Source organism: Grampus griseus (assembly GCF_964374135.1).
Source record: "Grampus griseus genome assembly, chromosome: 14".
NCBI classification, from domain to species: domain Eukaryota; kingdom Metazoa; phylum Chordata; class Mammalia; order Artiodactyla; family Delphinidae; genus Grampus; species Grampus griseus.
Window position 1 is genome coordinate 32751498 of NC_139008.1, and position 25861 is coordinate 32777358.

The 25861-nt window shown below is 43.6% G+C and overlaps 1 protein-coding gene across 11 annotated transcripts in view; it reads right to left on the bottom strand.

The window, feature by feature from the left end:
* Window positions 1–3400: 3400 nt before the first annotated feature.
* The window catches only part of RBFOX1 (RNA binding fox-1 homolog 1), a 364238-nt gene continuing 341777 nt past the window's right edge, over window positions 3401–25861 (bottom strand). For 4 of the 11 annotated variants that reach the window (XM_082669675.1, XM_082669668.1, XM_082669670.1 and 1 more), the window contains exons 12-13: window positions 7650–7725; window positions 3401–6119 (exon numbers count right to left, since the gene is read on the bottom strand). In XM_082669675.1, the coding sequence (XP_082525801.1) occupies window positions 5997–6119; window positions 7650–7725 (199 nt within the window). In that variant the 3' untranslated portion in view covers window positions 3401–5996. Of the gene's footprint in view, window positions 6120–7077; window positions 7282–7649; window positions 7726–21375; window positions 21429–25861 lie in introns of those variants that run through there. The other 7 variants (XR_014297670.1, XR_014297671.1, XM_082669673.1 and 4 more) reach the window with 7 other exon arrangements.

The following is a 25861-nucleotide window of genomic DNA, read 5'->3' on the forward strand; positions in this document are numbered from 1 at the left end:
TTACCTTTAGGGAATGACACCATTAGTTTTAAAAGAACCCTGGGTGTTTTCATCACAATACCACTTTGCTGTCCAGAAAATATTTCCCCTTTGAGAGGGTCGGTAAATTCCCTTCTCTAGGCCAGATACCTGTGATCAAAGCAGCCTGGATTTCCTAGGCCGTAAGAGTCAGAGACACACCTCTGGTTCCCCCCCCCCAACTTTCCAGGAGGGTGATTAGGACACAGCATATAAGCTAAGACTGGGCTCTCCTAGGAGACTCCTCAAAGGTGCCCCGGGGCCACTGCTCCTGGTCACCCCCCAAATCTCTATTCCTTAGGACGGCAAAAAAGCAATGAGAAACCCTGGCCTTTGGTCCAGTATCAAGCATCACGTTAAGCGACTGTACAATGAGAATTTCATATCCCTCAGAGAATACTGCGCCTTGTGAATTTAAATACAAACTTCCTAAATATGTAATATATAGTGTATAACACGTAACACCACACATGCACACACACGTGCATCACCATGCATGCACACATGTATCATCCAGCAATGAATAAAAAACAGAAAAAACACCTTCATTTTCCAACAAAAATGATTGTTTTATCTCTTCCCTAGAGAGACTATTTTTTTAGTCCTAATTCTTGACTTTAAGTGTGAAAAAATAATCACAGGCTGTCATGAGAAAGGGTAAGAATATGCATGGATATATGCACGTGTAGGTCTGTGCTTGTGTATACGTACACTCGTGCACACACATGATTGGCTCCGCCGATGTTACGAGGGTCAGATCTGGAGGGAGAACAAGCCATGAACACAATTAGGAAGTCACTGAAAGATGGGACCTCCAATACTCAACCCTGGGAGTCCTGGAAGCAGATGGGGCCCAGGAATCTGCTTTTTCAACCAGCTCATCAAGTGTTTCTGAGAGAGAACGTCTCTGCATGGTACATTGGAGGGACATGCTCACAGCAGGAAAGGGCTTTTGCTTGTGTGTGCATGAGTGCGTGAGCACAAGCACGTATGCATGGGAAAGCAATGTGCTTACTGGAGCTCTTTGCAGGAAAAGTAGCTGCGTGCCAGGAAGTAGCAACAGTCTTTGGGTACCAGCCTAAAGAATCCAGGTTGTCGGGATGTTGAGTGGGAAAATGGGACTTAGAGTGGTCTAAGCTAATGGAGTCAGATTTGTGATGCGTATTTTTAAAATATATTTTTTAATTAATTTAATTTTTATTTTTGGCTGTGTTGGCTCTTCGTTGCTGTGCACGGGCTTTCTCTAGTTGCGGTGGGTGGGGGCTATTCTTTGTTGCGGTGCGCGGGCTTCTCATTGCGGTGGCCTCTATTGTTGCGGAGCACGGGCTCTAGGCGCGTGGGCTTAAGTAGTGGTGGCTCACGGGCTCTAGAGCGCAGGCTCAGTAGTTGTGGCACACGGGCTTAGTTGCTCCGCGGCATATGGGATCTTCCCGGACCAGAGCTCGAACCCGTGTCCCCTGCACTGGCAGGCAGATTCTTAACCACTATGCCACCAGGGAAGCCCTTTAAAATATTTTTTAACATGGAGAAGGTTTTCCTATTTAATTAAAATACGGTTCTAAGAAAAAAAATTACAGATGAGATGAGGCTCTGACTACCTCCCAGGCATTGTCCACAAAACAAATAAATAAGTACCAGCCTCTGTTTAGACACAAAGCCTGTGCATCACACCTAGTGGGCATCACCTCATGACCTTCCCCTGACCCGTTAGCTCACCTCTGCCCACAATCCAGGTGGAGGAGACGGGTGGGCGTCAAGCACTAGCGTCCACTGGTCGAGTCTTATAAGAAACCATTTCACTTCTGCCATCCATTTTTTATTTTCTTTACAACTTGACGTGAAATATATGTGTTTATCTCCGTTTTGGAGAAGAACCTGATTTGGGAGATTCACCTCTATTTATATCCTCCTATTTGGATGGGGCAGGGACTCAGCTGTAAGCCAGCGTTTTAGGAGATGTCCATCATCTCCTCACCATGTGCCAGGATAAAGCTAGGGACTTATTTTTTTGAAATTAATACAGCCTCACATATTTTGTAAGGAGAGTATTAGATGCCCAAGTTCACCATCACCACCACCACCATCATCAATAATAAGAGAGAATTTTTGGAAGAAGACGCAAGCGTCCCGGCCAACAGTCACTAGATGTGACTTTAGGCGGATCGTAGGACCTTTCCTTATCGTCTTCATTTATACAATCAGGGTAACACTGTCTTCAAAGATCAATGGACATAGAGCAGTGGAAGTTGACTTAACTTGTACAGTCCCATGTGTAAGGAGTTTACAGAGAAGGGACCACTGAATATACCTGAAATGGTATAATGAATGCTCTGAAGACAACTGCGTTGTGGGGAAAAAGAAAAATCAGCCTTTGGCTCGTAGAGCAAGACTTCTAAAATTGCTGAAATTTCCCATTGGGCCAGGAGAACAGGGACCCATTGTGGAATGTTGGACCTGCCACTGGCTTGCTGTGTGGTTCAGATAAATGAACCTCTTTGGTCTCAGTGTCCTCACCTGTAAACAATGAGCTTACAATTTATGAAGTACCACCGTAAGCCCTTCCCATATGGGCTTTTATTCCACATATCAGTATTAAAGGGTAGGTGGTCTTCTCATCCTGAATTATGGATGAAGAGACCGAGGCACGGAGCTTCGGTTTAACCTGCCCTTGACTGCAGCTAGCAAGGGACCGAATCAGGATTCAAACTCAGAACACCTGCTTCCAGAGCCCGTATTTTTAAAATCTTTGTGTCTTACCAACTTGATAGCAGTATTAAGTAAATAAGATAGGATTAAGATATTATTAAGATAACTAAATGGGGTAGATAATCCAACCCTGGTGGGAGCATTAAATAATTAAATGAAATGAGGAACACAAGATTCTTGGTCTTAGTAAGCCCTCAGTAAATGTAAACTCTACCACTTACTATTTTTTCATCTTCTTCCTACAAGTCTCCCTAACTGTTGTACTAGTAACTAAGAGTTGTACTAATAACTTAACAGATGTTAGTAGATGTTTCATTTGAAATGTACAGTTGTTGTTGTTGTTGTTGTTTTGTTTTAAACCAAAGGCTGATATTGCCATGCCAGGAAAGAGCTAGCTTAGTTCTGTTTCTTTCTTAAACATCTGTGGTTGGTTCCACGGACTTCTTTGGAACGATACATGAGGAAGGGGAGCCCTCTGAGCCAGGCAGCCAGAGCACCTGCAGGAAGCACCTGGGTCTACCTGTGGCAACCAGGACAGCCCACTGCTCACCTGGGCGGCCCCAACCCATGGCCCCTGGTGGGCACAAGGGCAGTCCTGTGTGGGCGTGATGACTCCACTCCCCCAGGAAACACACAGAAGCCAAAGGACTCAGAACACAACTCAGGTGGACCTTTTCAGACTAAGCTTTTATTTTTTGATATTACAAACCAGTTTTCTTTATTCACAAACCACTGTAAGTGATATAAACACTAATTTCTAAAGACAGATATACACATTTTCTGGGTTTGCAGATTGCGTGAGGTGTGTGTTAAGTCACTATATGCCACACATGATAGTAATCTTTTTTCCATAATTCATAATAGCAATAGTTATTTAGATAAATGAAAACATTCCAAATAAATACCGTTTAAAAAAATCCAAAATGTCTGTTTACATCTCTGACATACAGTTTAAAATGACTTATTGGCCTCTTGGAGGAGTGCCTGACAAAAGATTCTGTAACATCAGTTGGCACCCAGGCGGCTCTAAATGATTTTATTAAAACTACATACAATCATGGGGGAAAGTACAGCTCATCGATGAAAATCAAAACTGCAAATTAATTTTACTTGAACCAACACAGTAAGAATTCTATGTTTGTGATTCCAAATACAATGCAAATTCTGGATTTTGAAATCTGAGGCAAATGGGAGACATCACTTGATTCTCCCGAGCCCTCTGTTCCTTCTACCTTGTTCCCCTTTGGGGTCGGATGCGGTAGCATTTTAGTACATCGTTTCCCTTAAAAACATCAACCAGGCACCCATTGTCATGACACCATCTTCCGGGTGGGGGGGCGAGACTGTCTCAGGGATGCTCTGAAACACCCTCACGCGCCCCCGCCCCCACCAAATCAATCTGGTGAAAAGAACATCTTTTTCTACTTTTGGTCGCTAAGCAGTTTTTTCCCCCGTTTCTCTCTTTTTGCAAGATCACGGTGATCTGTCTTAGATAGCGAAGCTACAGAAACTCGGTTTTCAAATCTCGTGAGACTTTATTTAATATCCAACCGATCTTACTGCATGCACATAGGATGACAAGAGAAAAGCTGGATCACAAACACTTTTTTTTTTTTTTTAAAGTTTTGTTTGGTTTTTGTCTTAAAGCAGAGTTGTTACAGCAGTTTGGCAGGTCACAGCGGTGAATTGATAGCGTTACTAAAGTGAGTGCCGGATGGCCTGCACCGCACACATGGAAATTTTACCTATGGCAGCAAAACTACTGGGGACGACTTGCTGCAGGATTTTTTTTTTTATTTAAATACAAAAACAGGAAGGTCTGTGACACCCAACTTAGATTAACTTTGTAAACAGGACAACATGGAAAGACTTCAAACAGAAGAAGTATACGGACAAACTGCAATTTTTCGGCTGTGTCACTCGGGCCCTGCGTCAGAGGTGGGGGGACTTTGTTCTTTGGGGGATGCTGAGGGTGGGCCTACTTTTTTGCTTCCTTCTGACAAGTGTCCTGGGCCTTGGAGACAAAAAAAAAAAACAAACTAAAGATACTGATTTGAGAGAATCCTCGGGGACCAGGAGGAATGGGAGGGCGGGCTCTCACGGACTGAAAAATTGCAGGTTGCTTACACGACACGGTCATGTTTCAAAAAGTACCAAGCGGATGAAAGTACCATGATTATCTCTACCCAATGACTGCAATACTTGTAAAATGCTTCTATAAATCCGAATATGATTATCATGTAATTCCATAAAAATTATACGTCTGTCTGTAACAGTTGTTCTACAAGGCTAAAACTAAAGCTTCATGTGACTGTTTCTAGAACTTAACAATGCCACTGCACAGATGTAAATTTTATACATTTTTTTTCACTGGTACAAAGAATTTAAGTTTTTATTACTTTCTTTTTTTTGGAAAAAAAGAAAAAAATAGAAACAGTGCTTTTTATCACCTTTTTATTAATGTTATTTTTTTTCCCTCCCATAATATAAAAGTCAGCAATGATATCAATAATTTATTATACTGGAAGAAATATAAAAAGAATGCTTGTGGATGGCCTAACTATCAGTCTTTTGCCTAAATAACTAGCGGCTGGTTAAGAAGCTGAATACCGCCGGGTGGAATGGTTTAAAGGGTGGGTTTGCACAGCTGCATTCAGCTCGGATGCACAAGTATTATTAGAAGCATCCCCTTAACAACATAACCTTTGGCTTGAACTGACGACGAGTGACTTAGAACCGTTGATATATGGTTGTTGGTGCAGTGTGGGTCGTTTAGATTCATCAGTTACTATTTTTTTTTTCTTTCAGCCAAACCCCAGTCCCAACCCCCTAGGTGCCGCCCACCCTTCCCCTTTCATAAAATAAAATAATGCAGATGCAGAAGAACATGACTCCTGTAGTCACTTACACGCTTCCCAGACAGCTGATAACCCCAGTAGCTTAATATTCAGCATATATAATTCATTTACATGAGATAGCACTCTGGATATGGCCCTACACCAGTTTTTAGTCATAGCTAGCATCTCTCTAGATCAACCACAAAAACTCCTACAGCCAGCAACCAAACTACGGAACCTTCAGGAAATGAAAGACCCACAATATTAAAATACACAGAACAAAATATCTGAGGTATAAGATAAAAAATGTACTTTTTTTCCTCTTTTTATTTTTTTTTAGATGCTAAAATGATGCACTACTGCATGTATTGCAATACCCAGGCCTCGGAAAGCTTCCTTTCTCCCCACATTGGAAGGTTTTTATGGTTTTGTCATTTAGTATGGAGCAAAACGGTTGTATCCCCCTCGGTATATACTAGCCTGCAATGAAGAAAGAACGAGACCCACATCATCAGCATGGCTCCTAGTCTTGGCATCAGTCAAGGGTGCAAAAGCATTCTGAAACAAAGCAATTTAAGGGGTGTGTTTTTTACATTTTCCTTTTGTAACACATGGATCATCAAAAAAGACTAATGTGAAAAACAGACACTCAGAAACAACCAAGACGGAGGCACCCCTACCCATCCCAGGTCACTCTTAGAGAACCGAAGATAGGGCCATCCTGACCTCCCCCAATAGCTCCTTATAACGAAAAATCCCTGTAAAACCAAATTCCGTCGGCCAGCCCTGTGAGCTAAAAGGACTCGGGTACAAATGGACCACTGAAGGACTGGGGCTGTCTCATTCGGTTGGCTTGTTTGATTCGTTAATAATACTGTGTTCCGTCGGGAAAAGCTCTATCTACACTTGAGAAGTCGAATGCAGATGACTTACTGAATGTAGTCATTCAACGCTCCTTTCCAACACATTCCCCAAGTGGACTGGGTGTTGAAGCGGAGCTGATTGAATGCAAAATCAGGATGAGAATGTAAATCAGCTTCTTACTTGACTTGGCTCAACAATCTGTATGCAAGTTGCTCTTGAGAGAGGAGTTGTGCAGATGAATTACTTGATGTCACTAAACTTGTGCAAAATAATGGGTTTCCAAATCATGGCGGAATTTCTACGACCAAGCTCCAGGCAACTGTCTGGCCATGGCTTTAGATGGCTTGGAGGTGGCACTCAACTATTTCCTTTTGCGAAAAGTTTTGGCGATTCAAACGAATGCCTATGGGGATTTATTCTTAGGAGAAGGACTGATATTCTCGATCCCAAGCAGAAAACTGCATGCCAAAAGCTTTGTAATGATTGCATACGCTCTCACGTGATGGGCACGTCTTACTGTACGTTTTAGTGCATAGAAGTTTGAACAAGTACAGGCAAATTCACCCCCCCACCTCCCAGTGTTGCCCTCCCCCCACCCCTCCCAAAACAAAAACCCAGACCCCCCGCAAAAAAACAAAAGACAACCCCCAAACTGATTCCTTCTAATTCCTTATGTACTAGGCACACACACAAAGTGTGCCCTTCTCTCTATTTTCTTTCCTGGGCGACTATGACTTTAAACATGAATTGTAATAGGGGAGGAGAGGCAGTCAGATTCTCAGCTGCCTGACAGCAGAGGCCTGGAAGTGTGCAGCTTAGCTCCTCTGAAGTCTGTGCTGGGGCTGGAACCTTGGGGCTATGTGAATGAGCAGCAAGGGAGGGAGAAAAAAAAAGAAAAAAAAAGTTCTGCATTGACACTGCATTCTGTTAGTGATGGATTTAATTATCAAAATGACTAATTATTCCATTAAGGTAAGTGCTCGGCTAGGTGAGACTTGCGAAATGAGAAATATAATAACTTACATGCACTACATTGCCAAGAAATTAAGACATTTATCAAGTTTACCGGGAGGATTAATGTGGCATTTTAGCTGCTGTTAGCAGGAGACAAATTCAATTAAGGGAAAGTGAGAGGACGTCAACCGTCAACCCATCCTAAGGTCCCAGCTGTGGGGAGGGATGGGAGGCAGGAAGAAGTGAGGAAGAGGAGGAATTGGTACTCACCATGGCACCAACGCCGTAGGTGGGGGCTGGAGCAAGTGTGTGGTGGTAGGGGTCGGTAGCATAAACTCGTCCGTAACTGAAAGGAAGACAGAGGTGAAGATTAATCCATAATGTGCAATTATGAAGTAATAATAACAACCATAAAACACAAAATACCAAGACAGTGTGGAGGGGCCCTATTCATCTTGAGAAATAAGAAACATATTCCAATCGGCCCTGTAACATGAGAAGAGTCCATCTTATACAACACATTCCTTTGTCCACTTAACACCGCTGGTGATAAAGGGGTGTGTGTGTGTGCGTTTCCTCTCTCTCGCACACCCCTTGCTACACTGCTCAGGTAGGTACCTCGAAGATGGAGGGAGGCAGAGGAAACAATTTGAAAGAGTGGTTTTAAGAAAGCCAGTAACCACAAAGGACAAGCTATAATCAAGAGAAATTGTCCTCTTCTCCTAATATAGCTGTCACCAATCAAGCGAGACAGGGTGGATCAAAAAGAGTGAAGCAACCCAGTCTGTACACTTAGGGTCCAACATCTTAGAATGGGAGAGAACAAATGGATTCAAATAGATGCATCCTTAAAGGATCCGTGGGACCGCCGCCCCATCATTCAAGAATTACAGCCTGATTTGATTTTGGTTCTCTCACCCCAGAACTTCTATCTCATCATCTACAGCCAGGTTCTGGCAAGGGACATGTTTCAAACAGTATATTTCTTGATGCCATTTCCTTATCTGAGTTTTTTATTTTCCTCTCTCTCTCTCTCTCCCATCCTCCTCCCTTCACTTCCCTGGCTCCCAGCACAGGTTTTAGAATAAAAATGTAGAAGGGATGGAAGCCTAACGCATTGGATAGCTACAAAGTGTCTGGAACTGAACAGTGCAACAAATCAGAAATTAGGGTTCAGAGAAGTTGAGTCACTTGCTCAAGGTCACAGAGCTAGACAGAGTCAGAGCTGATCCCTAAATCTCTCAGGGCAACTATCACACCTTTTCCATGGTTCCAGGTACCCTTCGTTGAATGGCCTGCCAGATATCTTCTCGGAGAGAGTTTGAACATTGCTGTTTTGGTAACGATCAAAGCTGAGATGCAGGCTAGGTTAGGTGAGGGTCCCTGGAAGCAGAGCCCGAAATGGAGATTCTTCCGTACCTGGTTTGTTGAGGGGTGCTTTCAAGAGGAGAGAGTGGCGAGCAGGTCGGAGAAAGGGAAAACAGAGAAGCAAGGACGTATGTGGTCTGAGCCGGAGTTTAGCTTCTACCTGATCCTGAGAATTGCACCCCAGAGCTGATCCCATCTGGAGGCAAGTGGGTTGGTTTTTTAATGTTCATGTACATTAAGCATTAGCTGTGGGCTTCCCAGAAGGGCAGAGAATAACTTCCTAGTTGAAGTGACTCTTTGGCAGAGGGTAAGGCTCTGCAGAAAGAGGCAACTGGGTGCCATTAGTGACCAACATTCACAGCGGCTGGGGGAGGGGTACACCAGCCACTAAGCGGGGTAGATGTGGATTATCCACAGCTGTCAAGTCTTGAACTTTCCTTTAAAGAATGAAGGAACAAGGCAGGAAGAAATCGTTTGCCTGTGCTATCAACCCTGGAGCCTAATATGCATGGACCTTATTCTTTTCCTTCCCTATCTATCTTCCCCCACCTGTCTTCCAATCTTCTTTCTCATAGTTGATGGATAAGAATGTACTGGATGATCTCACACCATGGAGCCTGGGAAGGTGGGAAGAAGCTGGGGGAAGAATCTTCTAACTCTCAGGCTCCGAGTTAGACTCCAGATGGAAAACAATATATGATTATACCAAGTTCTCATTGGATATGTCTTACTCCCAAGCCCTCCTTTTGCTTGTTTCAAAGGTCCCTGAGCTCAGATAATCTACATGAGTCTTTGTCCTGATCCTCAAAAATAGTGACATGGGGCTTTCCTGGTGGCGCAGTGGTTGAGAGTCCACCTGCCGATGCAGGGGACACGGGTTCATGCCCCGGTCCGGGAAGATCCCACATGCCGTGGAGCGGCTGGGCCCGTGAGCCATGGCCGCTGAGCCTGCGTGTCGGGAGCCTGTGCTCCGCAACGGGAGAGGCCACAACAGTGAGAGGCCCGCGTACCGCAAAAACAAACAAAAAAAGTAGTGACATGAATAGATATTTCTTTTCTGAGATGACTCTCTCAGCGAAACTAACAAGTAGTCAACCCCCTCTTGCTTTTCATTCCTCGGGACACCCCTCATGCCTTTGACTCATCGAAAATGGCCTTTCATCAGATTCTCCCTGTCTGGGAGAAAAAGAAAACAGATGTACGTCCAAGACAGGGTGTGTTAAAACAAGAAGAATGATGACGTTTTTGAAAAAACTCTTATTCGTGGAGGTCACTCATGAAACCCGGGCCTCTCTACCCATTATTAGAAGTAGATACTAATAGGGGGAAAAGAACACGATGGATAACTTTGGTGTTGATTTTCATTTCACGAGAAAATAAAGTCTGTCATGGGTCTGGAGAAAAAAACTGTTAATAGGATTATTTTTTATGTATTTTCATCTGGCAAAGCTGGTTGTAGGAACAGGCCGTAAACAGCAAAGGCAAACTAAAAATGCCTGGACATTTACTAAGTGAAGCCACAGCATGGTGTTCCTTCAAAACAAGTGTGAAAATGCAAACTCAGAGCAATGACGATGTTTTTTAATTTGGGGACCGGTTTTACTGTGGCAAAACGTCCTCTTTTGGGGAGACAATAGATTGGCAGTCTGAATGTATTCCCTGAAAACGCAGCCCCACTTCTCCTCTCGCATACTTTAACGGTCAGTTCTTATCTATCTATAACCCTGGGCCAAGTTTCAACCCCTGTGGAAAACCCAAGGTAACAGTTTGGCAGTGTTCCCTTCCCAGGCAGAAGAAAAATACAGCAGCACCGAACTAGTCCTTGCAAATGAGCGAGCTCTTTTTTCTCCTCAGGGTGACCTCTACCTTCAGAATCCGATGGTTTTATTATGATTAATAAATTTCATTTCCACAGAGGAAAAGGGACCATGTCAGCTCAAACTGAAAGCAAGGAGGCTTCTTTTCAAATGCTAATCTCTAAACACGCCCTTGTGTGACACTACCATTTAGACACAAGGTTATTAGGGAAGATGTGGACTTGAGCTCTACTCTTACAGCAGGTATGCCAGGCACGTCAGTGACCTCCTATCCTCAGAGCTGGCTCAGCACAGCCCAAAGGAAGAGTGGCAATTCCCAGGGACCTCAATGGGAAAGATGGGTAATGTCGTAAGACCGCCATGTTATGACTAACCCGTGCTTGTGGTCACCCTCCACACCACCCATCCCTGGCCAAAGGGGACAATAGTGCAATCAGGTCATGATGCTCTCTGTGGCCTCACATCCCATCCATCAGAAATTACAGATGAAATCTGAAACATGTCCACTTCACTCCACTCACGCTACCATCACCCTGACATAAGCCACGGGTATTTCATCAGAACCAAATCAAAAACAGGCTTGAATCGTCTCCTTGGTCCTACTCTTGCTTCTTCAATCCGCCAGCCATTTATATCTAAATCTATCTGTCTATCTATCTATCTGTCCCTATCTATCTATCTATCATCTATATCTATCTTTCCATCTATCTAATATCAATCTATATAAATCTAATCATATCTAATTCCCTTGCTTAAAATCCTTCAGTGGCTGTCCATCGATCCTAGAATAAAATCCAAGCTTTCATGAGCTGCTCCTGGCCCGCTCTCAATCCTATCTTACTCCCCTCTACCCCTCGCTCACTGTGCTCCAGACACTCTGGCCTCATCAATACTCCTGGGATGCATGCAAATTCACTCTCTCCTTAGGACCTTGGCCCGTGCTCATCTTCTATCTGAACTGCGTCCTTTCTTCCTTTATGTCTCAGCTCAAATGTCAGCTCCCCAGCGCTGCCTGCCTCCCTGATCGCTCTTTCTGAAACAAACATGCTTTCCAACCCCATCCCCATCCTTCACGTGATGGAGCAAATCTCCATTCATTTTGTTTCCTTCTCTACCTGATGATGTACCTGTCCCCCTCTGGAATGCCAGTCCCTCGGGGGCTGGAGCCGAGTCTACCTTGTTCCCCCTTTTCTCCCCAGTGTCCAGCACAGCATTGGCCATGGGGCAGGTGAACAAGGGACCAAGCCAACGCCACATGTTGAGTGAAGGCAGCAAGAGGGAGGAGTAAAGAGAGAAGAGAGGCCCGGGAAGAGCCCTGTATCCATCATAGTGATTCTGTCAGGAGCAAAGATTCTCGCAGCTATGCTTTCTGAAGATTCTAGGTCAGCTGCTCCCAGAGACACTCAAAACCCTTCAAGACGCTCAGAAGAAAACTTTCTTGAGACTCAAAATACACAGTGTGTCATTTCACATCACCCCTGAGAGTTCACAAAACAGAGGCCAAGTTGCCATAAAGTTCATCAAAGCGAAAGAACAAAGGAATAAAAGAGAACTGCTCTGCTGGCTCGTTCACCACAGCTCGTGGCCATCGTGAACACTCATGTTTTTTTGACCTTAGCGACAAGTTAAAACCAGGAGGCCAGCCTGCCCTGCGGAGGACAAAGGCTTGGGGCCACAAGATCCAGGTTCAAGTTCTGCCTTTGCAATGTCCTTGCTCAATGACGCAGGGTAATCTCTCTGAGCCTCATTTTCCTTGTTTTTACGTAAAATGGTTTCGTTCTGTCTGAGCTCTGCCTAATTCACAGATAAAGTGCATGAAAGGAAACCAGATACATTTTAAAGCCATCTACAGATAGTGGAGATTATGATACAAGGGTTCTTATATAGAATCTCACAAGCTAACCTTTCACTCCTGCCCAGACTTTTGGTCTGCAGAGGCAACCGAAAGATCCTATTCCAATAGAATCACGTGTAGCTCTAGCAATCGAGTCACAGATGCTTCTGGAGTCAAGATCTATCTCATTTATGAGTTACAGATGTAGTTGCAATTGCTATATTTGAACTTGAGGTTATGCTGGAGTCAAATGAATAAGTAAGCGCCTGTTGAATGGGAAACATGAGCCCGTGTTTGTTAAAGTGCTTTGTCAACTCTACTGAGAAATGTAAATACTACTTATTATTAACATCTTCTAAATCCGGGTGCAGCTAGCTGGATGTGAAAGAAATATGATAGGGCCATGTTGGTACCCTACCCCAGGGTTTTAACAATCAAGTGATTTTCTTATAGGGACATCGGAAGAACACTGTAATTAGCTTCACTCCATAGAGTTCACTCTATATATTTTAATTCAGAGTCTTTATGCTCCTGGGACCTTTTATTCTTACTTTAGCATCACCTCCCCATGCCTCCTGTCCCACAGATAGCTGGAGGGAATCCCTGTGAGGCAGAAAGATGAATAAAATGGGCTCAGTCCTCAGATGAGGTTCGTTCCCAGTGTGGTGTAGGCCTCCTAGACAGCCTCAATGCAGCACGAAGGTGCAAAGGTTTGCGTCCCCACCACAAGGGGACATGCTACAGAGTATGCATTCAAAACAGGATACCTCACTAGGGATCAGAAGGCACGCCCGCAGTCTCTGCAATGCCACTGGGGCTACAGGCCCTCCTAATAATATCTAAGATAGAGTCTGGAAGGGGTTTGGGAATTTCACTCATTCAAGTCACACGCCTCCCACACAGTGTACAAACAGGGTCCCACACCATGGCCCTATGGTTCTTACAGTCTGCTATTTGGAGAGTGATGGCTTAGCTAGGACATGCTCCCCTTCCCTCCCCTGTGGTCATGACCTCAGCGGCTCATTTCCTCTTAGTGAAGGCACTCACTAAGGAATATTCCTCTATCACTACAGTAGCTTTCTCTGGTCTGATCTAGGCAATGGCTTATATAACTGTAGACCATGGGGTGACCAGGCTTTAGTCTAAAAGCTTCCCAAGATATATTAGTCAGAGGGATGGTAACAGTCCCATAACTCAAAACCTCTAAGGAAGATAGGGTAGAAATAGAAGAAATGCTCCAAGAGGAAGCACAGAGAGTTATCCCACCCCGACTCTCCTGCTGCTTGCCTCCTTAGCTTGGATTTGAAATGATTATCTTCGTAAATCACCTTTTCCAGTCTCATGATTCTTTTCCTCAGAAGTAGGAGGGAAAGCCTCTTCTGGGCTCTTTGGCTTCTAGATGGGAAGCCGCAGAGTTTGCTGCTGTACACGGATGCCTGTCCCGCGTCTGCACTGTGTGGATGTAAGTAGGCATATACACCCGAAAGCTGCAGAAGCTATGAGAAGCAGATCACATCCATGACAACTCAGATGGTACCACCCTTGCTATGCCTTCTCAATACCATTCACAACCTCTTCCTTTTACGAACGCAAACAGCACAGGTTTGAGGTAAGAACCCTTATTCTGGATTCATCGGAGCTGAGTACCAGCCTCTGTCTGGGAGTCGAGAAGACACAGTAAGTCCTGCTTTTGGTTACACAGTCCCTCCACTCCAGAATGTCTCCTCCAACAAAAGACGCATGGCCACACTCTCTTCAATGCCAAGGCCAAAGCCAAGGCCACCCTCCTTTTAGAAAGTCTGTTTCACCTTCTATGTGTCCCAACTACAGCTCTAGCAAAATCTCCCATCATGCCTTGAAATCAACATGACACCCCAGATGCGGTTTAATCCCTGGGGGACCACAATGAACATTCTGTGTTTGTATCCCCCCGTGAGATCTTCAGTACACTTGCAGAGAAGCAAGGCTGCAGAGCAGGTAAGAATTCCTCAGGGTCAGAATTCCTAGAATCAAATTCTGCTTGTGCACTTCCCCTGCTGTAACCTCAGAATGTTTCTCTCCTCTCTGAGCCAGTTTCTCCGTCCATGAATGGAGATAATGATGGTGCAGACTGGTTGTATAAGGCTGTAGTGAGGTTGAAATGAGGGTTGAGGGTCACCGGTTACTGAGAACCCAAACAAGCATCAGTTATTGATGTTGTTAAGATTATTGAGAGGATTGCAGCTCCTGCCCTCTCTCTATTCTATGTGAGGTCCCTCCAGTAAAGCCCCTGGGATACATGTGTCAGAACTACCCCTGAACTGAGTGGTCCTTCTGAAGCCCTGTGTACCAGCACCCTCCACGTCCCATGTAAGCAGATCAAAGATTTTAAGAGGTTAACGAACAGGATGAGAAGGAGATAGACTCTGGGCCCTGTACCCCAGGGATGTCCTTCTAGAACACGCACACACACACACACACACACACACACACACACACAGTCAGAGGCAAGATTAAAACATAAAGTCAAGACACACTACCAATGTCCAGGCTGCCCGTCACAATACTTTCATTCCAGGTGGTCTCTAAGAGACCAGTTCTTGGGGCACACACACTCTTTCAATATTCATTTGAGCAAAATGAATGAAAACACGGCTCTCTAACGTTACTCTCCATAGAATTATAACAAGAGCCACAAATGCTGTGACCGCCTGGAGGGGTGGGATAGGGAGGGTGGGAGGGAGGGAGGCGCAAGAGGGAACAGATATGGGAACATACGTATGTGTATAACTGATTCACTTTGTTATACAGCAGATACTAACACACCATTGTAAAGCAATTATACCCCAATAAAGATGTTAAAAAAAAAAAAAGAGCCACAAATGCGAGCCACAGAGGACACTGTAAGTTTCATAGTAGCCACATTAAAAAAAAAAGTAAAAAGAAAACAGGTGCCACTAATTTTTTATATTTTAATTTGACCCGACAGATTAAAAACACCTTAATGTTTTTAAAACACATTTAACGTGTCATCAACATAAAGATGATGAGTGAAGTACCTTACATCGTGTTCGTACCAGGTTCTGGAAATCTAGTGTGTATCTGGACCAGCCACATTCCAAGGGCTCCATGGCCACGTGGTAATCGGCCACCATGTTGCAGAGGAGGACTCCAGAAAAACCTACTGAATGTCCTCCACCCACTGAAAGGCAGAAGATTCCTGACTGATCAGCTCAATGTTTCCTAGAGTGTGAGCTGAGGCCTTCTCTATTAGAATGGCCTGGGGGGGGGGGGGACTCGTAAGAATGCAGGTTGTCAGGCTCCCTCTCCAGACCTAGGAATCAGAATCTCTGGGGCAGGCAGAGGGGAGGATGGAGTGGATTCTGCATTTGGTTTCTTTTTTCAGTTTCAATATTTTTTATTGAAGTACAGTTGATTTACAATGTTGTATTAATTTCTGCTGTACAGCAAAGTGATTCAGTTACCTATATATATATACATATATATATTTATACATTCTTTTTTTATATTCTTTCACATTATGGTTTATCATAGGATATCGAACATTGTTCTCTGTGCTACACAGTGGGACCTTGTCACTTATGCATTTGTAATAAATTCTGCAGGTGGTCGCCACCCACTCTGACATGGGATAGCCACTATTCTATATTTTTTAAATTCTGCCCTGATTAGCCCTCCCTTACTCAGGCTAATTCAGAGCTCTCTGGATATCGTTAATGTTCATAAGTAAACTGATAAAGACATTTCATTTTTAGAAGGTATAATTACTGCATGCAACAAGCTTTGAACTATGCCTAGTACACAGTAAGAGCTCAATAAATGCTATGATTATTTTTACTAAGTTCCTTTGCCTATATGTTCCCTTATCACTCTGTGCTTCCCCTATTAGAACACACATCACATTTTATTGGAAACAGACCAATTAACTACCAGTCGATTTGCTGCATGACAACTCTGCTGAATAATGAAATCACTGAAACGGAAGGAAGACCATTAGACGAAATTTGCTGAAGGATCAATGAGAGGAATGGCCAGTTTGGAAATTTCTTCTAAATATTATCTGAGGTCTTAGTACGACTGCATGGGTGTGCAAGTGTGTGCGTGTGCAGGTTGGGGGGGATAAAGAGATGGAGGGGGCTGGTGACACCCCCCCCCACTGTGCCCCTGAACTTGCCAAACAATGCCTCTAATAAAAGCGTATAGCAACCCATGTCATGGGGACTGGTTTCAACAGCATTTGCAGATGTGTTTTTATGGCCCAGGCTTCTGTATCCAGTACTCGTAAGGGACTGGGAGTCTCTCCGCAGGCTGGCTTCCCATCGCCACGATGGTACCTGCCATGGTGGAGGGGCGAGACTGGCTGCTGGACGGAGACCCAGCCTCACCTGCCCCCCAGAGACACACACATGCGCACACGCTCCCTTGGGCCAGGGGCAGCTGGCAGCCAGAACAATGAAGTCAAAGTGTCTGGTAGTTTTCAGGGCATGGGTTATCTGCTGATTTTTCACCACTGATTTTCAGCAAAGGAGGGAATTTTGGAGAATAGCACTAGAACACCCTTGGCTTGTGTGACCCTCTGTCTCCCTGGATATGCAGAATTCTCCCTTCACCACTCTGTTCTGCCCCCAGACCCATGCCCAGCATGTCAAGTGCTCAGCACACACGAGCTGCATGAAGGAGACGGGCCAAGTCAAACAAACTCCTACTGGAACAACTGTTTAGAGAATCGTTTAGTTCCCTTGGGGTCCCTCCAGATTTTAACAACGATGCCCATTCCCAACTCACAAATACTAGTTTTCTAGGAGCAAGATAGCACAGCCGAAGAATGCAGGAGAATTCCACCTGGAGGCAAAGGTCAATGTTCCAAGGTCAAGATGAAAGGAGTAATTGGGGGCAGTGTGGTCTCAGGGAAAAAGCAGTGGGACCAGATAGACTCCTGTGTGACCATGGCCAAGTTACCAAACCCCTCTGGGCCTGAGCGTTTTGTTCTTTTTTAATTTGCAAAGCAAGGAGAGTAGTAACCTCTACCTCACTGAGCTACTGTAATAAATTATATATGCATGTATATATACATACATACATATATACATAAATGCATGTGTATATATGTATATACTGTATATAATTTATCATACTTGTAAGTACACAGAATTTGCTCAATAAATGACGGCAAGTTATGACTACACCCTGGGGAATTCAGTAAAGCCCAAACGAGGGACAGTTACTGCAGGGATGAAAGGCTTGCTTTCCCTGCTAACAAAAAGCCTTAGCTCTCCAGGGAAATGACCAATACACCCTGGGGGCAGGAGGGACGTGTGGGCATTTAACACAAACTGGTCCTTGCGAGTTTCTAATCTGCCAGCATATCCTGTTTGTTCTCTTGTCAAAATACAGCCAAGGAACCACTTCTCAGCTCTTCTACAGCCATTGTCCTAACCCAGGCCATTGTAACACCTCCCTGGGCTGCCCCAAGGGACTCCCTTTCTTCTGCTCTTGCCATATTGAAATCCACAAAGCAGTCCAACTCATCATTAAAAATAGTAAGTCAAACCACAGCCGACCCTCCAACGCCTTCCTACCACACTTAAAATCTCAAATGGTTTCTGTAGCCTCCAAGTTCTAATTTGTTTGGACCCCTGGCTATCTTCCTGGTATTATCTCTAAAATCCTCCCTTTTACTCACATGCTCTGGGCACACTGTGCCTGAACACCTTAAGCATACCTCAACCACAGGGCATTTGCACTTGCTGCTGCTTCAGCCTGAAATGCTTTCAATTCCACAATTACTCACCTGGCTCACACCCTGGCTTGATTCGTGTCCCGGCTCAAGTGTCACCCTCTCAGAGAGGCCACCTCTGATCAATGAATATAAAAGTAGCATCGCAACTTACTTTCTACCCCCACCCTTGCTTTTTGATTCATTATAGCTACTGTATAACTTTACATGCAATTATATTATATGCTCATGTATGTTTGGGGTCTGGTCTGCACTAGGATGGAGGCTTTTTGAAGGATGGAGGCTCTCTGAAGGAAGGGCTTCTCTTAACTTATTTAATGCTATGCCTCGAAAGCCTAGAAGAGTTGCTGATGCACGGTGATGACCCAAAACATATGAATTAACTGAAATGAATTTCCAGCTGTTCTATCAAAATAAGTCATGTGCTTTTCAACCTCCATTCTTGTACAAGACCCACATTCTACTCCAACTACAATCCCTGGCCAGTCCTGGAAAACCTCCAGTGAATCACAGCAGCAGGGAGACCTCAGGTCGAAGAGAAGGGAAAATCACCTTGCCCTTTTCACCATCTCCTGCAGAATCCAACTCATCAAAGTTTCTTGATGTTACAGAATGAGAAGCCTTTGGTGTGGTTCAAGGTGAATGAGACAGCCACATAAACACATGTCTTTCAGGAACGAAAATCAGAATGAGACAACCAATATTGCAGTTGGAGCCACTGACAACGAAAACACATACCCTTGGAAATACAGTCTCATAAACCACACATGCTAGTGAGACATGTTTCCTCTATGTGACCAGCAAAGCAGAATCGACGTGTTGGCATCTACAAAAGACCCAAGTAAAAATAATCACTTTTCCTTTGGGAACTGAAAGAAAAATTCTTCAGGGCTTCCACTGCTCCTATCTTATGATTTGCATCTCACCTCCTCTGCCCCAAGCCACAGACAAAACTGTCCGGCCATCTCTGCCCTCATAGACAGCTGTGTAAGAATAATGCTTCTTTATAAGAATTTCAGGTATCAAACCCATCAAGCCCTCCAAACAGACTTTAAGCATCTTGTTGATCTCTTTTTCTCATTTCGATAGAGGTAAGTTGCCTTTCTGGGTCAAATACTGAAATCCAGGAGACACCAGGGTTCAATTAGACCCACCCTAAGGAGTGTTGTGTATACTGAGGGGAGAGCTCCAGACAGCTGGGCTGTTTAGGGTGTGGGTGCCCTGGGTTTTTTCCAGTATGTGGGAAATAAGAAAGACTTCATTGAAACCATGAGTCACAACCTTTGTTGACTGCGCAGTTCTGACTTTTCATTTTCATTCTATGAGGAGGGTGGTCTGGCTGGGAGATAATTCACGTTTGATTGATATGGGTGTCTCCTTTTTCATGCTTGATTCGAAATTCAGAGTTCAAATTGAACCTTATGAAGCATACAACATATTATTAATATGGCCATCAAAGCAACAGGGATATCTCTCTCAATTTGAAATTTGATCAATAGCAATTCATTAAGAATTTACGGAGCAGCCATCCTAAATTAGACAAGGTAGGTGAAAACACTCTCTCGACTCAGGCAAACTTTCATTGTCTGCAGCCTCTTTTCGAAATATTGTGTGTGGACCACTTGCTTATTACAAGGCAGGGTTTGTTAAGTCACAGGGCAAAATCAATATCTACCTCTTAGGTGGTAACTTCGCAATGTTTGATCTATGATGTCAAAATGAACCTAAGACACACTGGAACATGCATACAGATTAACAGGGAAGACAGAGGCTCTGGACCACCAGTATAACCACAAAGGATGTTCATTAACATTTTCAACCAACCTTCTTCCCTACCCTGATTTCCCCTTTAGTTGCATGCTTCGTTCTCTATAGGTTCTTCAAACGTTAAATGTCGCGTATCCCAGGAAGGTTCCCCTGCCACCCCCAGCAAAGCAACCCCCCATCTTCTACTGTTAGGCATTAGTGAATGCACCACCTCTCACAAGGAGAAACAGAGATATGTGAGGCTAAAGGCTGGAAGGAAAACAGCCGAGTTTTCAAGAAAGGAGTAAGCTGGCGCTTTAAAATATGAACACGCATACCTCAGGCACTCTCAGGGGAAGACTGTAACCCATTAAAAATACTGAGTCCGACCATCAGTGAAACAGAACAGAGAGGGCTGGGGATGTGTTCCTAGCTCTCCAGGCTTCCCTGATCTCTCTCTTTTTCTCCAAAGACTGTAAGCAGGGGGTGAAGCGTTAGCAAACACGCCTTTGTTCACAGCACGCCATTGATCACATGTGCTTGGTTAACAGATGAATGTCTATGTGTCAGGCTCCGTTTAATGTATGTTTTTGAAGGTCATGGCACACTCAATGACATGAGAATGAGCTGTCATATCCTCCCTTGTAGACTAAAAGCAACACATTGGTAAGATCTCCTAGTCATTGTTTTGGTCAGAGTTTAGGCTTCAAAGCAAAAAAAAAAAAAAAAAAATGTGTTGTTAGTTAAGGCACTCACCTATCTTGACATTTAATCAAGTAATTCCATGCTAATGGAAGTCCAAACATAACTGTTCTGAACCACATCAAAGCAAAAAGACAGGCGTTATTTTGATGGACACATCATGCAACTGTGCAATTTCCATAGGCCAATGCCCTGATTTCAAAATCAGAAGACTCTGTCTCTCTCATGTCCTGCTACTTGTAGTATGTTTTAAAAGAAAGAACTAGAGGATCTTTAACTAATGGAATAGAGATCCCCTTCTTATAAGACAGAGATAATTATATTCCCCAATGCCTCCAGCTTTACAGATTCGTTCTTTGAGGGCCTATAATATATACCAGTCATTCCATACAGATCCCAAATAATCACATAGAAATCTGTGTGAACCCAGACATAATACGTCCGAAAACATAGAAGTCCCATGACTGTGTCCCTAAATCTCCCATTTAGTATTTCACCATAAGATTATACCATAAGATTTTATTGCGGCTTCATTCAATATAGTGTTACTTTTCTGGATCATGTATTATTAAAACTGGAATTAAAATATCCAAGTTAGCAAAATGCCTACTGTCTTTTTAGACAGCAGAGCCGAAAAGCTCCAGCTATACTCCAAAGATATGACTTTTTCTTTTTTTTTTTTAAACTAAACTTTCTAGCGTGACCGACTGCAGCATGTGAAGGAAAAAAAAAAAAAAAAAAAAGGATACTGGGACTTGGATGGATGCATCAAGAAGTAGCAATGTTTGTTACCTGCAGAGGTGTTACAAGAAATTTCATCTGCTGCAACGAAGACGAACTGATTTCTGGAAGAGAAGATAAAATTCACAATACTGCTCGCTCAGGGGGAAATGCTCTCTCTGCCAATTGGTTCGATGTATTCAGATGAGGGGGAGGGAAGGGTGCTGCGTTTGGATGTTGCAAGGAAATGTGCTGCTCTCTCTTGGACCTAGAGAGTTTAGGAAGATCATGAAACAGGCATGCGGGGAACCCTTCCACAAAATCATGATGATGTCAGAACATGGACCACGTATAAGCTGTTGCACTGAAGTATTAATTATGTGTTACTAAAATGTCATCATGCCAGGGTATGTTTCTACGGCTAGGGCATTTCAAACTGGGCTTCTATGGAGTTCTAATGCTCAAAGGAGACCACACTAAAAAAAAAAAGAAACAAAATTAGACTACCTATTAGAAAAAGAGTATACTGCAACTAGCTAGGAAAATCATAAAATCCCAAACTCTATTATTATAGTATAATATCCAAAAAAATTTTTTAAATGAAAGAAAAAGCAATGCTGTCATTTCTGAAGAGTATGTTAAATGGTGTCATGTTATGGATAATAATTTCCTCACCAAATGAGGCTTGCTACATAAAGAAGGTAAGAGAACTCATCAATTGAAATAAACCCTGTCTTGCCAAATTATTTTTAACGATGCGGTATTAAAAGGAAAATAGAAATGGAAAATGCTGTTTCCCTTTGATTTAGTAAATCCAGAAAGATGATAAAACTCTCTTAAGATGTTTCCAACTGTGCCATTTCCACAATATAATGTTCTAATTCACGGGTACTGTCTGTTTCTCTAGAAATAAGAACGTCTGCGTCAGGCAGATTACAAAAATGTCCCAATGAGACTGGCTAGGCTCTTAAATGCCGCAGAAGCAGGAGTATTGAGGCTTCTAATTCTCATTTGTTAGGTTTTACTGTGCACAGGAATCATCTGGAACCCAGATAAATGCATTTTTGCCTTTTGGTTTGATTGGTCTTGTTCCAACGTTTCTAAAAGTATCTAGTGATTGAGCATCCCTTCAAACATCTTAAGAAAGTTTTACTATTGTAAGAGGTACACCCTGGAATACAAATAGAGCTACCATTTGAAAATTCACTAGAATTTAACATTCAGCTGAAGACTCTCATCATTGCCACACCAATGAAATCTCAACAAAATTATGCATGGTCTGAGGATAGCATTTTTTATGTTTCTCGTCCACATAACAAAAGTCATAACTAAGTTCATTTATCACCTCTCTTAAAACAATGAAAGTTAGTGTTGTTGGATGTTGGCTATCTTTTTGCTCTTTTAGAAACTTTTTGGGCCCCATCGTTATCTGGCATCAACTTTTCAAGGTTTGAGGAGAAGTAAAATTAGTATCCCTGAAAATGAAGCTGTTTGGGTTGAGTATCTGTTTTGACCTGCTCACCTAGGACTGACTCTAAGACACAGACAGCTCAAATTACATGTATGATATTGTCCGGTGGACCAAACAAGTACTTTGGAAGGACCTCTGTTTCTAGCATGATCAAAAGAAGAACCTACCATAACCAAGAACGGTGATCTGGTTTATCTAAGGGGCAAGCTCTTTGGAAGAGCCATTCTGTTATCTACGAGGGGGGCCTCATTCGTGAGGTGGCCCTATCCCATACATACTCGCTAACCCTAAACGCACTTCTCCCTTGAGTCTCTCTTCTGCATTTTCCCTAAGAAACTGTCCAGCCTGCTAGACTCTGGGAAAGCCATGGGAGGCAACCAACACAGATTAAAAAACAGTGTTTGGGCTTCCCTGGTGGCGCAGTGGTTGAGAGTCCGCCTGCCGATGCGGGAGACACGGGTTCGTGCCACGGTCCGGGAACATCCCACATGCCGCAGAGCGGCTGGGCCCGTGAGCCATGGCCGCTAAGCCTGCGCGACCGGAGCCTGTGCTCTGCAACGGGAGAGGCCACAACAGTGAGAGGCCCGCGTACCGCAAAACAACAACAACAAAACAGTGATTGGATGAAGAGAGAAAACTTGTAAAAATGCAGCCTGCAAGGATGATTATAAAGCAATGAGACCCTTTTCTTTAATTGTACCAGATTTTTAGAAACTATGATGGCTGTCCTTCGTAGCACTCTTATTTTTGACATGATATACTTACTCTTTAAAAAAAATGCTACACTTTCTCCAGTTCCTTCTTCTTTTTTGTTTTTGTAATCTATATATTTGGACTTTTTTCAGTGTCTTTGATTCCTGGGCAAATTTCTAAACAAAGGAGATTACTCCCATTGATGACTTACTGTCTTCAAAAGAGTTGGCTCAGGCTACCTCCAACTATCAAATCGTCTACATCGAAGTTTAGAGAGTTATCACCAACATTTTAAAGAATATACCATGGGCTCTGCAGCAGTGCCAAAAAAGGAGTATAAACATGTTTGTAAAAAAGTAGTAATCCACTGGACGTATCAATTCTGTACTTTTTTTTAACCCACACAAGCAGTCCCACTACATCCAAGGAAGGTTACCCTAACGTCTTAGAAAAGTGCATTCCTATGAAGCTCATTAATTCCATGGAGTAAGCCTGTGTGATCACCCCTCCCTCTAAACTACCCTTTCATCGACTGATTATAAGTACAATTAATAGGAACTGCCTGGCAAACATAGCCTGGTAAGAGACACCCCACATGTCAGGCCAACAGAGGAATGTGGGTAGAATAAGGGGCAAGTTTCATTGTGGTGTCTATGTCTCCTCTGTTAGGACACTTTTATATACAATTCTGTTTCTCTCCACTTGAAATTGAAGATAAACCATGTCTTTTAGTCTGCCCATAAAATGATATGACCCTCTCGGTGAAATTATTTACCCCAAATGACCAGAGAGAGGTATGATCAAAGAGATTAAAGACCTAGCAGAGAAGTCTGCTGTTCCCAAACTGTCAGGAAAACTTAATGATCAGAGCAACCCAGGTGTGCTCTGGACAGGGGGGTCACCTCTCAAGAGGGCAAAGGAGCCTGGCACGGGGCCTGTCCCCTTTTGCTAATCCTGCTCTTCACTGTCAACCCAGGCCTGAGAACTTAAACTTCAAATGCAGTTGGACCTTATTTTCAGCAAACTGGTTTGTGCAGTGGCTGTTGATGATTAGGTCTGGCTGAGTCATTCTCAACCTTGGCTGGACAGGGTAAACAGCTGGTGTGCTTCTAAAATTCCTAGTGACCGATTAAATGGCAGCTCTGTAAGTGGGTCTCAGGCATCTGTAGTTTCTAAAGACCTCCAGGTGATTGTGTTATGCAGCCAAGGCTGAGAAGCACTTGTCTAGCTGAATGGTTCTCCCCTTGGCTGCCCCTAGATTCACAGGGAGAGGTTAAAAGCAGTAAAGCCGAGCCCTACTCCTGTGGGTCCTGGCATAACTGTTCCGGGACTGGATCTGGAAAGAGGTAGCTTAGAAAATGCTCGGCAGGTGCATCTTATATCAGCCACAGCCGGGAAGCACTTGGGGATGGTACAAATGCAGAGTGGAAAGGGGGCTGGATCACCAAATCTCTTGCAGGTTTTGCTTCTTTTGCAGCTTCCGTTTTGCCACCCACCATGCTGGCCTCTAAGACAACCTAGCTGTGTGGTTGCTGAGGATGCCCAGGAATGGTTACTTCTAGTTTCTGAAGACCTTCTAAAAGAATGGGCTTTAAACCTCATTTCTGCAGAAGCTGGTGAAAGTGGCCATAATATCATGCTCTCTGTTTTTGCTTCCTCCTCTGTCCATCTTCTTTCACTGTCTCCAATGGATATACTCAAGTTCATCTAGGCAGGGTCTTCCCATTTTTTCCTAGTGAGTCTGCATCTAATTCTCTTTACCATTTTTTTCACCTAGAATTCCTCTCTATTTTTGACCTCTCCCTCTACTCCAGAACTTCTCAAACTTCCCTGAAGACAACTATCTACAATGTTTGTTAAAAATATAGATGCCTGGGTTTCAACCCTGACCACCTGCATCAGAATTTCCAGGAGAGAGGTCTGATCATCTGGACCCCACTCATACCTCCAGGGAGGGAATTGTGGTTTTAGGTATTTTTTTTTTACCATGGAGAAATTTGAGAAATCATGCTGAGAGATCTCCTGCAAGTTCATTCTCGTTTTCATTTCAAAGCCCACCTTTCCCAGGAAGACTCTTAGATATACAGAGGCTTTGTGAGAGAAGAGAGGATTGCTAATTTAAGAAAAATAAGGAAATAGTAAATTACCGAGCACAAGAGAGAAGGCTATGTTCATCTTGACTCTTTGGAGTGTTGACACCAAAGAGCCACTACCTAAAGTTGATGGGGCGCTTATCCATGACAGGCGGTTGCCAGGTGCTGTGCATATATATTCATGCAATTTTCCTTACAATCTCTCTTATTATCCCCACGTTCATAAACGAGGAAATGGAGACACAGAAGGTTATGTAATGTGAACAAGATGTTAAGTGAAATCTGGACATTGTTGGATTGG